Here is a 17,382-nt window from a genome sequence, read left to right as displayed (position 1 = left end):
CTTATATAAGATTGGGGGGTTTCCTAGGCTTGGTGTTCCTCTGCCGTCACACGAACTCATCTGGGCACAGCATCCACCTGGGCTGCTCCTCATCATCCCCATGGGACTTGGGGGAGGCGGGGCAAGATGAACAGATGCCAACATGAGGCTCAGGCTCCTGCTCTCCCATAAATAATAGATTCTTTTGTTTTTGACCTAAGAGTCTAAGGTCTTCTGGCAGCACCCACTGAGGCTAACTTGTTAGCATGCAAGGAAGGTGAAATCTCACAGCCTTCCCGCATCTAGAAGACCAAAAGCTTGCCATCACATTATGTTGGTGATCCTAGGGATAAACAGGTATTCTTAATTTTTAAAAGACTTTATTTTGGGGGCATCTGGGTGGCCCAGTCAGTTAAGCATCTGACTCTTGATCTCAGCTCAGGTCTTGATCTCAGGGTTGTGAGTTCAAGCCCCATGTTGGGCTCTGCACTGGGCATGGAGCCTACTTAAAAAAATAAATAAATAAAATAAAAAATATAAAAGACTTTATTTTGAAGTAACCTCTATACCTAACATGGGGCTCAAACTCACAACCTCAAAATCAAGTCTCAGGCTCCACTGACTCATCCAGCCAGGCACCCCAGAAACAGATATTCTTTTTTTTTTTTTTTTTTAAGATTTTATTTATTTATTTGATAGAGACAGCCAGCGAGAGAGGGAACACAAGCAGGGGGAGTGGGAGAGGAAGAAGCAGGCTTCCAGCGGAGGAGCCCAATGTGGGGCTCGATCCCAGAACCCCAGGATCACGCCCTGAGCCGAAGGCAGACGCTTAACGACCGCGCCACCCAGGCGCCCCCAGAAACAAATATTCTTAAACATTGCTAGCAGGATTGCAAAATCGCAAAACCTCCGTGGAGGAAAGATTGGGCAATATTTGACAAAATTATCACATGTGCATTTACCCTTTAATTCAGTGATCTTTCTAGGAACCTAGCTGAAGATATACCTTCACAAATGCAAAATACAGGGGCGCCTGGGTGGCTCAGTTGTTAAGCGTCTGCCTTCCGCTCAGGGCATGATCCTGGGGTTCTGGGATCGAGCCCCACATCGGGCTCCTCCGCTGGAAGCCTGCTTCTTCCTCTCCCACTCCCCCTGCTTGTGTTCCCTCTCTTGCTGACTGTCTTTCTCTCTGTCAAATAAATAAATAAAATCTTTAAAAGAAACAAACAAATGCAAAATATGATATGCACATGCTCTGCATTGCGAGATTATTTGTAATAATCAAAGCTTGCAAACAAATCCAAGTATTCATCAATAGATGACTGAATAAATTAGGGCATATCCACACATAAACATACTTGCATATATTTGTACATATGTATATATACTTATTTTTATAAAAAAAAAGGAAGAATAAACAAGATATTTTTGAAAGTGAAAATAATTCCTTATGAGGCTGGGTAGAATGGATATAAGAAATAAAGGTGGGAGCAAGAATTTAGTTCTCTGGGTATCCTTTTTATGTAGCTTTGACTTTTGAACCACATAAATGATTAAAATATTCAAAAAATGAAATTAAGTGAAATAAGAAAAAAGACCATAAAATTCAACACAAACAGAAGCAAATGAATGGAACTGAGTATAAAACCCAATCACACTGAGAAAATATTGCTTTTTTTTAGATTTTATTTTTGAGTAATCTCTACACCCAATGTGGGCTTGAACTTACAACCCCAAGATCAAGAGTCACTTCTCTACTGACTGAGTCAGCCAGGCACCCTGAGAAAATAATTACTTAAAGTTACTTTGGAACATAGAACACTGTGACATTTTCCCCATATAAAGTCTAAGAACAAATAAAAGTACAAAGATATTTTGAACTGCATTCGGTAAGTTTATTGTTAGTAATATTGTTGTTTTGTGCTTTTGTATATTATATAATAAAACATATAAGGAAATATTAATGTTATTAGGAACCAAGATTTCCAAGTTAAGAAGATAAGGAAAAAAGGCACTGTGGGGGTGCCCTGCTGGCTCAGTGGGTAGAGCATGTGACTCTTGATTTCGGGATCATGAGTTCAAGCCCCATGTTGGGTGTGGAGATTACTTAAAAATAATATCTTAAAAAAAAAAAAGGAAAAGAAAAAACACTATAATGCTAACTTTGAGTTGGAATTATCAATATAAACTCATTATATATAGGGCCTATTATATGAGCCAGGCATAGGAGATACAACCGTGAATAATAAAGGTAGACACATACCTTAAATAAATAATTGTACAAAAAATTAGTGGAATTAAGTTTGGCATTTCACAAGAGTTTACACCATCACTGTTTAACACATGAAGTTCCTCAACCTGAAAAGCAGTCCAGCCTGAAATGAAGCCTTCTTTTTAAGACAAATTTGAGAAAGAATGTAAGGGCTCAGGGGCGCCTGGGTGGCTCAGTTGGTTAAGCATCTACCTTCAGCTCAGGTCATGATCCTGGGGTCATGGGATTGAGCCCTGCATGGGGAGCCTGCTTCTCCCTCTCCCTCTGCCTGCAACTCCCCCTGCTTGTGTTCTCTCTCTCAAATAAAAAAAATAAAACCTTAAAAAAAGAAAGAAAGAAAGAATATAAGTGCTCAGAATAAGGACAACTTGTGCCCAAAATGAGCAGTTTGGATCACTCCACGTGTGTGGGAAGTTCTGGTTTTCTAGTGGGAGGAAAGAAACACACAGGCCCATGCTGAGTTGTCCAGGCTTGTACTGACAAGCAGCGGCGCCTGCCCTTCCCAGACAAGATTGAGAAATGTTCGGTGTCTTTTCTTCTTCCTCTAATAAGAAGCATCTTGCTTTGGAGCCACACAAGGTTCAAAAGGAACTGGCAGCTAGTTTTCAGCCTAGCCCACAATTTCGAGGTGTAAAGATGTCCTGTGGCACTTGGAGTGATGGTGTCTCTTATCAAGATTAGTCCATGACTGAATTTAAGGTGGAGAAATCATGAGCTAGATCTAAAGCGTGAGAGCTCCAGGTTGTGCCTGCGTGGTCTGCCATCTTGTAAAGCGTGCTAAGGCGGGATGACCCCTGAGCGTACGCTGTCTATTTCCGACTTTGTAAAGCTCTGTGGCTGTGCAAATTTCCTTACGAAGTCTAGCACTCATGAAAGATTTACAAGTGACGATAGGAATCTCCCTTTTTTGTGCAATGTGATAAGAAGTTTCAGATTTCTGGTCGTCTGGCCTATGAGGTGTTTGCCATCTAAAAAGTTGCTTAGTGGGGCGCCTGGGTAGCGCAGTCATTAAGCGTCTGCCTTCGGCTCAGGGCGTGATCCCGGTGTTGCGGGATCGAGTCCCACGTCGGGCTTCTCCGCTGGGAGCCTGCTTCTTCCTCTCCCACTCCCCTGCTGTGTTCCCTCTCTCGCTGGCTGTCTCTCTGTCAAATAAATAAATAAAATCTTTAAAAAAAAAAATAAAATAAAAAGTTGCTTAGTGGTTGAGTCCAGTTACCTAGAGAGCCAACCGATAGCTAGGAACTGGTACCAGGTGAAGCTGGGTGGTCCCCAAAGGAAAGTGAATGCAAATTCAACAGTTTAATGGTGTGTTAGCCGTATCGTAAGCAAACCATAGTCAGCTGACATATGCTTGGGAATGACTAAGGATGCAAAGGGCAATATTAAGGATGGGGGACCTTCTAGGGAGTGGTGTGCTGGTAAATGCTTAACAACAGGTTCTCTGGGAGAGTGGCAGTGGGGGAGGCCCCGATTTGTAGTTTTCTGTTTTCCACTGTGTAAATGTTTCCACTGGCTGATTTCAAGCTACTGAGAATTTAATCTGCAAGACTCCTGACAACTCAACAATTGATTCTCCTAAGCTGATTCTTTCTGGCTCCAGCAAACCATTGCTTATAGGTACCATAGTTAAGAGGTAATAAGGGTCAACAATCCAGAACCTTAAACCAAAAGAGGTAAAGGAAAATACCTAGGAAAATTAAGAAAACATGCATACGAATTGACTTGTGACCATGTGTAGTGCCAGTCCCCTGACTTCCCGTGTTCCATGAGTCTTGGGCTGTTGCCTTCATGCAGTCATTAGTTTTTTTCTGATAGTCTTGAGTGGAAGCTGTCTTCTTACAGTTTTCTGCTTCTGGAGGACTCCTCAGAATTCTCAGGTTAAGGTCTATAGCAGAACAGTCTTTCTGATGCAAGAAGGACTCCTTCCTCCTTCGTTCACAAACAGGGAAGCAAGGATCAACATCCTACAGTGTAGCTGTTGTGTTAGTTGTGTATAGTGTCTGTAAGGCACAATTTCCACTGAGGTCATGGGCAGTCTTTTTCTCATGTCTCTTTAAAATGACACCTCTGAGGGGCGCCTGGGTGGCTCAGTCGTTAAGCGTCTGCCTTTGGCTCAGGGCGTGATCCCGGCATTCTAGGATCGAACCCCGCATCAGGCTCCTCCACTGGGAGCCTGCTTCTTCCTGTCCCACTCCTCCTGCTTGTGTTCCCTCTCTCGCTGGCTGCCTCTCTCTCTGTCGAATAAATAAATAAGATCTTTTTTTTTTTTAAGATTTTATTTATTTATTTGACAGAGATAGAGAGACAGCCAGCGAGAGAGGGAACACAAGCAGGGGGAGTAGGAGAGGAAGAAGCAGGCTCCCAGCAGAGGAAAAAGGAGAAGAAGGCTCCCCGCTGACCAGGGAGGCTGATGTGATAAGTGGGGCTGGATCACAGGACCCCAGGATCATGACCTGAGCTGAAGGCAGATGCCCAACCGACTGAGCCACCCAGGCTCCTCCCCTCTGGGTTTTAAATAGTGAATAGATTTGTTTTATAGGATGTTTTAGAAAAGCTACTCACATCTGTTGATAAAATTGTGCATTGATTCCACTTATATGAGATATCTAGAATAGGCAAATTCATAGAGACAATAGAATGGTGGTGGCTAGGGTCTGGGGGAAGAGGAAAAGGGGCAGTTAGTGTTTAATGAACATAGAGTTTCAATTTTGCAAGATGAGAAAAGTTCTGGTGGTGGATGGTGGTGATGGTTTATCCAACATCAATGTACTTAATACCACTGAACTGTACACTTATAAATAGTTAAAATGGTAAATTTTATGTTAATTATAATTTACCATAACTTTTAAAGCCTCAAAAAACTGAATGTATCACGTGAGTCATTTGTAATATTTAGCTGTATCAGCCTGTAATAAGGCAAAGGCTACAACTGGGGACAACACCGCCAGGCAGATAAGATGCCTATTAGTTAATAGGCTGAGAGTGTGGGTCTGATATGGAGTTGATTTCATTGTCATTAAGACAAAAGGCAACAGTTTAGGCCAAGTGCCAGAGTTTCTAAAAATTTAATTAGAATTGAAAATTCTATGTGTCTTTTCTGTATTACCTGAGGATTGAGGATGATATGGGCAGTGAAGTAAAGTATTGGGCCTTACAAAGCTCCTTAATAAAAAATTCAATGAAATGAATGTTTTTGCCCCTAGAGACAGGGGAAGTTAAGATTCTTTGGGTAGGAAACTCTATGTTCCTGGTAAAGTTGTGGCTCTCGGAAGAGAGAAACTTCATTCTCATAATAAACACACAATTACCAAAACACGTTCACATCCCATTGTTGGGGCAGTTTTATGCAATGCATTTAGAGGTGCTCAAAGAAGCTTTGGTTCTGTTCTCTTTTCTATCTTTAGTTTCGCCAGGATTTTGTTGCAGACAGGTTAGGATATGCACTAGAAACATCCTTGACTGTGCTTTGAAGTGTTTCCACCTCCACTGTTGGATTAAGGTGGTCACCAAGCCGTCTTTGCTACGGTAACAAGACTGAAGAGCTTGCCTGCTATGTTAACTACCACTCCCGGGATTTGAGAGGGTGGGATCCTCTCTTGAAGTATGGCACATAATTAATTTAGAAGGATGAAATCAGTGGTTACTTTGGGAGGGAACATGTTATGGACTGTAAGGACATTGATAAACCTCCAGGGTCTTTTAAGTCATAAAGTATACTATGATCGACCCTGATTGACAATCATATTAAATCCTAGAAACAATAATTTATAGACAACTACCATACCAGTTTTAGTGCTTAGCAATTGGGTATCTTAGCAATCTTTCATCAGGAGGTGGGAGCAATGAAGCGGAGCTGAGGGGGTCCTTGGTAAGTGTGCAGAAGAGAGTTAACGCAGCAAACCCGAAGTGACTATCTTTAGAAGGGCCTGCTTGCAAAGTTGGCCCTTGGCTGGATTTTGGGAGTGTTCCCACCGTTCCCCACTGATAAGGGTGGCCCACTGTGCTCAGACTGTGCAAACAATGTGGTTTATGTGGAATACCTGCTTTCCTTCTGGGCATCTGGAGTTTTGGTACGCGCTAAGCAAAGGGTGCTTACATGACTAGCCCCCAGGAGAAACATTGGTCACTGAGTCTCTGATAGTCTTCTCTGGGCAGAAACATTGCACATACACATTTTCATTGCTGGGTGAAGAGTGTGCTCTGTGTGACCCTTCATGAGACAGTGTTATGGGCTGAATGTGTCTCCCCCCCACCCACGCCCGGAAATTCATTGGTTGAAGCCCTAACCCCCAATGTGACTGTATTTGGAGATAGGGCCTTTATGGAAGTCATTAAAAGTTAAATGAGGTCATTAGGGTCAGACTCTGAACTGACAGGATTAGTGACTTTGGAAGGAGTTACTAGAGAGCTCTCTCTTTCACTCTCCCAACACACATGCATGGTTGAAAGGCCATGTGAAGACGCAATGAGAAGGCAGATGTCTACGAGCCCGGGAGAGCTCTCACAGAAACGGAATTGGCCAGCCCCTTGATCTTAGATTTCTAGCTTCCAGTGCTGTGAGAAAATAAATCTCTGTTGTTTAAGCCACCCAATCTGTGGTGTTTTGTTATGGCGGCCCTGGGAAACAAACACAGTCTCCCTCAGGAAGGGCGACCTGTCTCTCAAATTCACACTAGTGTTGCCATACATTGTTTCATCCCTTTATTGCTTATGCTTGTGTTCTGCAGTAACATGAAATTGTTTCACATATGTTAAAGCTTCTATGAAAGTAGTATCAAATTGTATATGTTTATATGCTTCAGCAGTTTGTTATTTATCTATTCTCCATCTTATATTTGTGAGATTCATCCATGTGGATACTTTTGCACTAATTCTAGAACTGTGCAAAATACTTTTTTTTTTAAGAGGGGCAGAGGGAGAGAGAGACTCTTGAGCAGGCTTCAGGCCAGCACGGAGCCCCATGTGGGGCTCAATCTCACACTCCAAGAGCATGACCTAGAGCCGAAATCGAGTTGGACACTTAACAGATTGAGCCAGGTGCTGGAACTTTCTAGAATGCAAATGCAATATTGCTTCCTGGATCAAGATGTTTCAGGTTTTCCACCTCAAAAAACAGGGTTGGAAAACACAAGCATCTAAAGAGAACAAGTGAAGGACTGAACGTGGCACACAGAGATGTCTTTGAATGTTTTCAGGTAGGAACCCTTGCATTGTTAAATCTTTCACTATCTCAAGAGAAGTAGAAAATTTGGAATTTCATTTGAAGGTTGCCATATTTTGAATATAGTTAACTAATTAAATTTAACAAACACACATGAGTGCACAGGTGTGCACACCACATACACACACACACACACACGGCTAGAAACAAACATAGCCTTATGCCATATGTGGCCCACATTTTGTCACATTGTGATTTCTGGCCTTGAAGATGAAAATTCCAAACTCCATAGTATAAAATGTACTTTCTTCAGGATCTGGCCTTTCCTCATCCTTCAGCTTTGTCTCCAAACACTACTTTGCTCAGAACAGTCTCTGGCATAGAATGAGCATTTGATAAATATTAATTATTATTATATCTACTCTCTCTCTTTCATCTGAGTCAGAAATTGACTCTTTTTGGCTCTTTGATCTTTTAGGATCCAGTGAAGTTTATTTATTTATTTTTTTAAAAAGATTTTATTTATTTATTCGACAGAGATAGAGACAGCCAGTGAGACAGGGAACACAAGCAGGGGGAGTGGGAGAGGAAGAAGCAGGATCCCAGCGGAGGAGCCTGATGTGGGGCTCGATCCCATAACGCCGGGATCACGCCCTGAGCCGAAGGCAGACACTTAACAACTGAGCCACCCAGGCGCCCCCAGTGAAGTTTATTCTTAATCTATACATATTAAAAAGAGTAATAAGCAAGAAAGTTTCCTAAATAACAGTATTTACAAATGTTACTTGTTCTCTCAGTGCAGATATGGAAGGGTTGGGGGATCCTGGAATACTTTACCTAAAGACAATAATCATAAGCTATTACTAATTTGTTTCTGTGAAAATAAAAATTGTTATGTATAGGTGCCAGGGTCCCAAACATACTTGAGAATTCTCCCAAGATCTTCCATAATAGTTGGGTTCAATTCTTTCATCAATACCTTTTGGCCAGGGGCACCTCGGTGGTTCAGTTGGTTAAGCCTCTGACTCTTGATTTTGGCTCAGGTCATGATTTCAGGGTCATGGGATCAAGCCCCGTGTCAGGCTCCACACTCAGCACAGAGTCTGCTTGAGATTCTCCCTCTCCCTCTACCTACCCCACCCCACCTCTGTGCATGCTTGCTCTCTCTCTCTCAAATAATAAATAAAATCTTAAAAAAACACCCAAACCTATGACCAAAGTGAAGAGACATGTGACATAAAGTAGGGTTTCTTAGAGCTTCAGGGGTCTCCTGTGGTTGCTATGCTAGGACAAAGCTCTGCACATGGCTACATCTCATGGGCTATTTAGAGGTGGGCTTTTGTATAGTGGTGCACAATTTGGTGTTTATTATTTGTTTTCAGCATGCTACTTTTCACTCTAGATTAATTTTTGAACTTGAGGAAAGAGACCACATTTATTTATTTTTATTTTATTTTTTTACATTTTTAAATTTGCTTTATTAATTGCAGTATCATATTATGAATAGTAACAAACACATCCTTACATTTTCTTCCAGCTTCTTGTTTTATAACATATATAAACAAATATTTTCTTATAACTTTTATACATGTGCAATAATGACCATATTTTTGAAATGAAAGCCTTAAGAGACCATATTTTATTTTATTTTTTATTTTTTATTTTTAAAGATTTTATTTATTTATTTGACAGAGATAGAGACAGCCAGCAAGAGAGGGAACACAAGTAGGGAGAGTGGGAGAGGAAGAAGCAGGCTCCCAGCGGAGGAGCCTGATGTGGGGCTCGATCCCATAACGCTGGGATCACGCCCTGAGCCAAAGGCAGACGCTCAACCGCTGTGCCACCCAGGCGCCCCAAGAGACCATATTTTAAAAACTTCTTTTATACTAACCAGAACAAACTCAAATTTTTATTTTTTGTTATTTTTATTATTTATTATTATTTTTTTTTTACAAACTCCACAAATTTTTACTGAAGAAAGACAGCTCTGGTTTTAGTAATAACACATGCACACTATTTAATTTGGAATGGTGAGTTAATTTCATTTATCAGTGAACACCTGCGTCAGTAAGTTCTTGGGTGCAAATAACAGAAGAGTCTAGCTAGTTTAAATAGAAAGGGACTCTATTAAGGGACACAAGATCTCCAGAGGGCTTAAGAGTCAACTTGGAGGATGCACAGCCAGGAAAGAATGGCTCAGTATTCCTGCAAGACCCCAGCGAAGACCCCACTGCCCCCCAGGCTCAGCAAGGGGCCTGTAGCTAGGAGCCTGTGCTGCTACCCTCACCAGCAAGTGGATTCTGGGTAGCAACTGCTTATCACTTTGCTGTCTTGAATCAACACCTTTTTAGGATGCAACTACTGGTTCAGCTAGATCATTCACCTGAACCTCACTGTAAAGGAGTAAGACCAAACTGTTAAGGAGTAAGACAAACGAAGTTAGGAAACTCCCCAGTGTTAGAAAGGGTTTCCAAGGATGGTGGATGTCCATAAAACGTGACATGCCTTTGATTGCAGCACTATACACAATTTGTTCTGCAGGCCAGTGTCAATTCTCAAAATTTGGGTGTACGTTCCTGCTACAGACTGAATGTTTGTGTCCCTCCAAAATTCATGTGTTGAACCTGTCACCTGTATAGTGGTACTTGGAGGTGGGACCTCTGAGAGGTGATTAGGTCATGAGAGTGGAGCCCTCATGAATGGGATCAGTGCCCCCATATATACCCCAGGACAAATCCAGCTTGCTTCCTATTTTTATAAGGACTGCAAGCTAAGACTTAATTTAAAAATTTTTACATTTTAAAGGGCTATTAAAGAAACAAAAAAGAATATGCAACAGAGACTTATGTGCCTCTGAAAGCCTGAAATATTTACTGTTTCTTACACAGAACAAGTTGGCAACTCCTTCTCTAGAGCCTACTCTAATACTGAATTCTTTTTTTTTTTTAAAGATTTTATTTATTTATTTATTTGATGAAGAGAGAGAGCACAAGCAGGGGGAGAGGCAGAGGGAGGAGAAGCAGGCTCTCTGCTCGAGCCCAGTGTGAGGCTCGATCCCAGGACCCTGGTCCGAAGGCGGACCTTTCACCGACTGACCCACCCAGGTGCCCCCATTACTGAATTCTTTAAGAAATCCTTGCCACATTTTTAGTTACCTTGGTTGTTATTCATAGGATGGATACTATTCTTTTTTTTTTTTTTTTAAAGATTTTATTTATTTGACAGAGATAGAGACAGCCAGCGAGAGACAGAGAACACAAGCAGGGGAAGAGGGAGAGGAAGAAGCAGGCTCATAGCAGAGGAGCCTGATGTGGGGCTCGATCCCATAACGCCGGGATCACGCCCTGAGCCGAAGGCAGACGCTTAACCTCTGTGCCACCCAGGCGCCCCATAGGATGGATACTATTCTTGATATTGTTAATGTATATTTTTATCCTGACAGTTTTTAAAAAAAAATTATTTATTAATTTGAGGGGGGGGAGGGGCAGAGGGCGAGAAGAGAGAGAATCTCCAGCAGACTTCCCATGAGCACAGAGCCCCATGCGGCGCTCCATTCCACGACCCTGAGATCATGACCTGAGTGGAAATCAAGAGCCGGATGCCCAACCGACTGAGCCACACAGGTGTCCCTTATTCTGACAGTTTTTAAGTAGGCAGTCGTCTAATTCATTTATAGTAATAGCGAAAAAATATTTTCAACACTTTGATCTTGAAGAATTCTTTTCAAAATTAATGAATTATGTAATTTAGTGTTAACTATTCTTTCATCCCATTTTCAGAGAAAAATCTACTTTGTGCTTAAATATTACCTTTTCCCTTCTGATGTGTACAAAAGTCCTTTTTTGTCTATTTAATTTCCCTCTATTAATACTGGATTAGGCTGGGTAGACTAACTGCTCTAGCAATCCCCGAATCTCAGTGGCTTAAGCAAATAAAAGTTTTTCTCTTGCTCATGTCAGTTTAGTGTGGAAGGGGAGAAAGATCTTAGTCTACTTAGTTATTGAGATACCAAGGCTCCTTCTATCTAATGCCATCCAGGAGTCTCAGCAGATGAGAGGAAAAAGAAAGGGTATGAAGGAATGCATGGAAGTTTTTATGACCCTAGCCTGGAGGTTGGTATATCTCACTTCCATTCACATTCCACTGGCCAGAATGCAGGTATCTCACTGCATCTAACCATAAGGGAGGCTAGGAAATGTTGCCCAGGACTGTGCTCAGGAGGAAGAATGAACCTATTTGGAGAGTGGTTAGCCATTTCCTGCCAGCTCCTCAACTCTCTTATGAATTTTCCTTATAATCTCTAAGCCTGCATTCTGGCAAGCTAGGAAGAAAAAGGAAAGTGGAAGATATGCCCCTTCCTTTAAAGGACAGAACCCAAACGTCCACATCACTTCTGCTTACAGACCATTGGGCCAAACTCAGTAAGCTGGCCACTCTTGCTGCCATGGGAGTCCTTACCTGAGGAAATGTAATTCTTGCCGTGTACCCAGCCAAATTGTGAGCGTTCTTTTACTAATGTAAGGAAGATGGATATCAGGGAACAATGAGCAGTCTCTGCCAAGGTCGACCCCTTCACCACTCAAATAGTTGTGCACGGTGCCTGGGTAGCTCAGTCGGTGAAGCGGCTGCCTCTTGATTTTGGTTGGGGTCACACATGATCTCAGGGTTCTGGGATCGAGCCTGGTGTTGGGCTCTGGGCTCAGCAGGAGTCTGCTGGAGATTCTCTCTCTCCCTCTTCCTCTCCCCCCTGTTCTCCGACCCCCCCCATCTCTCTCGAATAAATAAATCTTAAAAAACAATAGTTGTGCTAAATTCTCTACTTTTAGTGGTGGGACATAATGGCATTTGGGGTCTCTAGGAATTAGTATCAGTTCAGAGCCAGTAATTCCTGAAAACGCTGGTTATTTTTCCTTCCTTGGTGCATTCTCATATTAGTCAATGGCTATAGGCTCCTTTCAGAGGATCAGAGAAAGAGAGATTAAAATAGTCTGCCTGATGCAATGGCAAGGTAGACAAGTTGGAGTCTGAGGGAGAGCTGAGAAGCCAAACATGTCTGGTTGCCAAATGGGAATGAGAAGGATCTTGAGGAGGGGTCAATAAAAAGCCGCTACCTCTGGGGGTGCCTAGGTGGCCCGGTCTATTAGGGATCCAACTCTTGGTTTTGGCTCAGGTCATGATCTTGGGTTCGTGGAGATGGAGCCCCTCCTCAGGCTCCTTGCTTAGTGGAGTCGGCCTGAGATTCTCTGCCTCTCCCTCTGTTCCTCCCCCTGCTCGCTCTCTCACACAAATAAAGTCTCTCTTTTTTTAAAAAAATTTTTAAAGATTTTATTTTTGTGAGAGAGAAAGAGAGAGAGAGAACGAGCGGGGGCTGGGGAGGGGCAGAGGGAGAAGCAGACTCCCTCCTAAGCAGGGAGGCTGACGTGGGGCTGGATCCTGGGACCCTGGGATCATGACCTGAGCTGAAGGCAGACGCTTAACCAACTGAGCCACCCAGGTGCCCCATCAAATAAATAAAGTCTTTAGGAAAAAAAAAAAAAGAAGAAGAAGCAGTTACCTCTGGATAGTTACCTGTCTGTGGGTCTGCAGTCAAGCATCCAGTGGTGGGCCTGGGGTTGCTGGTAGTCGGCAGGGCTAGGAGGTGGGAAAAACAAACTGGATGCAGGGTTGTGTCTGAGGACAAACTGAGACTTTCTGGGGAACTATGTTACTTATCTTATGGTAATAATCTTCAGAGAGAAATGGCTACCGCTTCACTCCTCCCTTCTAAGTATCTTAAAAATTCTTCTTTTGGTTAACTCTAACCAGGAACCACAGAGGGAAGAGGATTTAGGGAAACATGGTTTCCAATCCAGCATACCTAGGTTGCACATACTCTTACTCAAAGAGAGCCAAATATGTGTGGCTCAAAACTCGGGGGCTCTTGGTGGAGTGCAGGCTCACTACTTGAGCATATGGCCGCTCATGACTCCCTAATTTACAGCCTGGACTTCTCTCTGCTCCATACCCACTACACAACAGTATAGCAGCCAGGTAACTGTAAGAAGACACATTGGATCAAGAATAAGAGCTAGAACTCTGGAAGCTAGAAAATAATATAAAGGTACTTTCAAAATTCTTGGGGCACCTGGGTGGCTCAGTTGGTTAAGCTCTGCCTTCGGCTCAGGTTGTGATCCAAGGTCCTGGGATTGAGCCCTATGTCGGGCTCCCTGCTCTGCAGGGAGTCTGCTTCTCCTTCTCCTCCCTCTCTCTCTCACCCCCTCCCCTGTGCTCTCTCTCTCAAATAAATAAAATCATTAAACAAAAAAGATACTTTCAAAATTCTGAGTAAAAGATATGTTTCTGGCCATGGTGTTAACTGACTCCAGACTGCTTCCAGATGGGGTAACTGTCACTGTGGATTAAGTGGACAAAGTGTATGGAACCACTGTTTTCAAGCATTTCAGACAGGGGTTTGGAGCTCATAAACATCCCAAATGTGTGGCGCAGCTCAGACAGGGTAGAACTGTCCAGCTTCAAATGCCACTCATGTTCCTTTGAAAACACTGTGTTAGAAGCACAAGGTTGTGGGGCGCCTGGGTAGTGCAGTTGTTAAACGTCTGCCTTCGGCTCAGGGTGTGATCCTGGCGTTCCGGGATTGAGTCCCACATCAGGCTCCTCTGCTCGGAGCCTGCTTCTTCCTCTCTCACTCCCCTGCTGTGTTCCCTCTCTCGCTGGCTGTTGCTCTGTCACATAAATAAATAAAATCTTAAAAAAAAAAAAAGATACTGTTTTGGTTGCTATAGTAAAGGCAGAAATAACAATGATTTAAACAAGATAAAACTTTCTCTGTCACAGAACCCCCCCATGCATTAGGCAGCAGAAGGCTGGTAAGATGGCTCCACAGTGTCAGGGTCCTGGGCTCCTCCCATAATTTGTTCTGCCATCTTCAACATGGGGCTCCTGTCTTGGAGTCAAGATGGCTGCTCCAGCACTCACCAGCACGTGTAATTTCAGGAAAGATAGTAGAGGAAATGGAGAGCATGCCTCTACCCTTTAAGGGCACAACCCTTACATTCCATAAGCCAGCCCTTAGTCACATGGCTACATCTTCTGTAAAGGAGGCTGGATATTGCAGCCTTTGGCTGGGTGGCCTGTGTGCACTGAAACTTAGGAACTCACTTATTAAAGGAATGAGTGGAGAATAGGTATGGGACAAGTAGTTTCTGCCATACGAGACTTTCATGAAAAGAACTTCCATAAGACAGAATCTAAGGAGCACCAATCCAAAGATTACAATGGGAGGAAGAAAAAGAAAGAAAAAAGGGAAAGATTTCTTGGAGGAAATAATTCTAGCCTTAGATACATCAATGAGAAATACTGATACTCCTTTTTATTTTGTCTGCCATGAGAGTTCCTGCTTACATTTTACAGTTCCATTAAATGTTATCTCTCTGATATTCCTGAATATTTTGTTTATATCTCTGGGCATTTGCCATGCTGTAACATACTGTAGGTCATTCCTAGCTTTATAACTCTCTCAAGGTGACCCTGAAGGAGTGTCAAAATAATTAAGATCAGAGCCCCTGATACTGGCCTATTTGTAGGCAAGATGACCTGATGTCTGGGATATGCTTTAGAATACTCCAGCAAAAGATGAAAAAGGGGGAATAGATGAAGCAAGATTGACAAAATGTTGATTTGTTGAAGCGTGTAAGGAGGAGAACCTGGGTGATCGTTAACACTCTTTCTCTCTTTTGTGTATGTTAACAAATTTGTAATATAACAAAGCAAAAGGCCAGTTCCTGGAGATAGCCAGACCTGGGTTCAAACCCTAGCGTCGGTCACCACTTACTAGCTAAATGACTTGCCCTCTCTATAAATTCAGTTTTTCAAGATGGGAATAATGTGTGTGCCTTTAGGGTTCTCGTAAAGATTAAATGAGATTGAATTTGAGACATCTAGCACAAGATCTGGCCCTTCGTTGTCGCACTAATAAGGGTTCCTGCTAGCAAGGAACAGAAACTGACGCTGGTTTTGGTTAATTCCTCTGACATGTAGATAATACGAGGCAGAGGTAGAACTTGAGCTCTGATCTTCGATTTCTAGACCTAGAGCGTTTTCTCTGTCACGGCGCTGGTTCAAAAACCTTATCTTGACTTGGTGCTTTGCAGTTTATGCCTTGGAAGAAAAGGAACATAGCTCGGGAGCATGTCTGAATTTGGGACACTCGGTACTGCGGGGTGGCCACCGGGCTTAGGTGACTAACTGCCGCGGAGAGGTCTGGGAGCTAGGGGGCCGCCGGTACAGGACCGGGTTTACCCCAAGCAGTCGCGGACCAACTGCCGCCAGAACTCACGCGCGTCTTCCCCGCCTACCTCACCCCCGGGTCTGGTAAACCCCGCCCCTCTCGGGTCCCCGCACTCGGCCCGCCCCCGCCCGCCGCGGATTTCCTCTGATCCGCGGGTCGCCCCCCTTCCAGGCTTGCGTGACAGGGGGCGGGGCCGCGGGTCCCGGCGCGTGATTGGCCGAAGGGCTGGCTCTCCCCTTCTCCGCCCCCTTCGGCGGGGTGAGAGGTCAGTAGAGCGCTAGTCGGCAGGGGCGACAATGGCGGGGCTCTGGGTAGGGATGGCGGGGCTGGTGGCGGCGGGACGGCGTGGGCGGCGATGGCCGCAGCCGCTGATGTGGAGCGTATCGCTGTGGAGCCTGAAGGTGAGGAGCGACCGGGCGCCCCGCGCGCCTGGGCTTCGCTGGGCTCGCAGCCCGGCACCGCCTGGTGGGGGCAGTGCGGCGGAGAGCGCCCGGCGGTTTCCTGGGCGACGCCGCGGCGGATTCGGCAGCAGTCCGCGCCCCTCGTCCCTTTCCCTCCGAGGTCGCGCTGGAGCGCGGCAGTGCCGGCGTCGCCCGCCGCAGCCATTACTCCGAGGCTCGTGGAGGGCAGAGGGGCCCACCGAGTCGGCTGGTTTGCTCTTTCGGCTCGCTCGCCGGGGGCGGCTGACAGCCATCTGGCTGATGTATGTGCATTTCTCGTGCACCCGTTCTCGTGCCTTACGGCTTTGGCTTGGTCTCGAGCTTCCCAGGGTGAATTTTTAAGGGTCCTTACAGTTTACATTTTCTCTTGCCTCTTTCCAAATTTGAAGGGACACTGAATTGCTGCTGAAGTAGAGTTAGGGTTGTGAGTTTATCTAAACTTTTAAAGTATCTGCGATGCCGGGATTGCTGCTACCTTTTATGTTTGAGTTGAGAGCCTATTTTATTGTGTTACATCGGGGTATACTGTATATGCATCCTGTGAATTTATTTTTCTTTTCTGTGTAGTGGTTAGCTAGATTTTTGTACTGTTCTAAACACATTTTGCCACTCTTCTGTATGTCCCAGGGTTTCATGGTAGCAGCCTTGGCTCATATGTTAGAGTGTTTGTGGGTGGCTGTTTACACTTTCTCTTGAAAATGGAGTCTCTTGCTGTTTCTGAGCAAAGACTACCTTACTTTATTAATACGGTTTATTAAGTCATTTGAACAAATTCTTTAAAATGAAGGTCTCCCTGAAAACCACCTGTCATCTGGTTCAGTCTGCTTGTTAAACTTCCTTTTTTTTTTTTTTTAAATCTTTTAAAAATAGTCACAATGTGATTTATTGTCATTGAACTCTAGAATTGGGAAGACACTTTAGAGATGAACTGGTCCATCCAACTCCTTTAAAGAGGAGGGAACTGAGGCCCAGGTGAGCAGTGTGGGAGCTGGTGCTGGAAAAGGAAGGAAGCCTGCACCTGTATTAGCTTAGTGTCAGCTTTGGAATGCCGCTCTCAAAATACACAATGTTCTTTGTGTTGCCAGAAAATTTATTGTTTTTTAAGTGCTGTCTGTGTTCTGTAATCATTTGTTGGCCACATTGATTGTAGTTGCCAAGACTCATATGCATTTAGTAGGAGGCAGCCTGGTGTAGTGGAAAGGCATCGGCTTTGGAGTCACACAGATGAAGTTTTGCATGATAT

At 43.9% G+C, this 17,382-nt stretch overlaps 1 protein-coding gene across 4 annotated transcripts in view; it reads left to right on the top strand.

Moving 5' to 3' along the window:
* Positions 1-15,959: 15,959 nt before the first annotated feature.
* PCCA (propionyl-CoA carboxylase subunit alpha) overlaps positions 15,960-17,382 on the top strand; it is a 392,273-nt gene continuing 390,850 nt past the window's right edge. For all 4 annotated transcript variants that reach the window (XM_045811095.2, XM_087865002.1, XM_045811094.2 and 1 more), the window contains exon 1: positions 15,960-16,100. In XM_045811095.2, the coding sequence (XP_045667051.1) occupies positions 15,996-16,100 (105 nt within the window). In that variant the 5' untranslated portion in view covers positions 15,960-15,995. The remainder of the gene's footprint in view (positions 16,101-17,382) is intronic.

The sequence above is a fragment of the Ursus americanus genome, chromosome 10 (assembly GCF_024610735.1).
Source record: "Ursus americanus isolate L20-20 chromosome 10, mUrsAme1.1.p, whole genome shotgun sequence".
Classification (NCBI taxonomy): Eukaryota; Metazoa; Chordata; class Mammalia; order Carnivora; family Ursidae; genus Ursus; species Ursus americanus.
The sequence above is the reverse complement of the archived record's forward strand: the minus strand, read 5'-3'. Positions and strand labels throughout refer to the sequence as shown.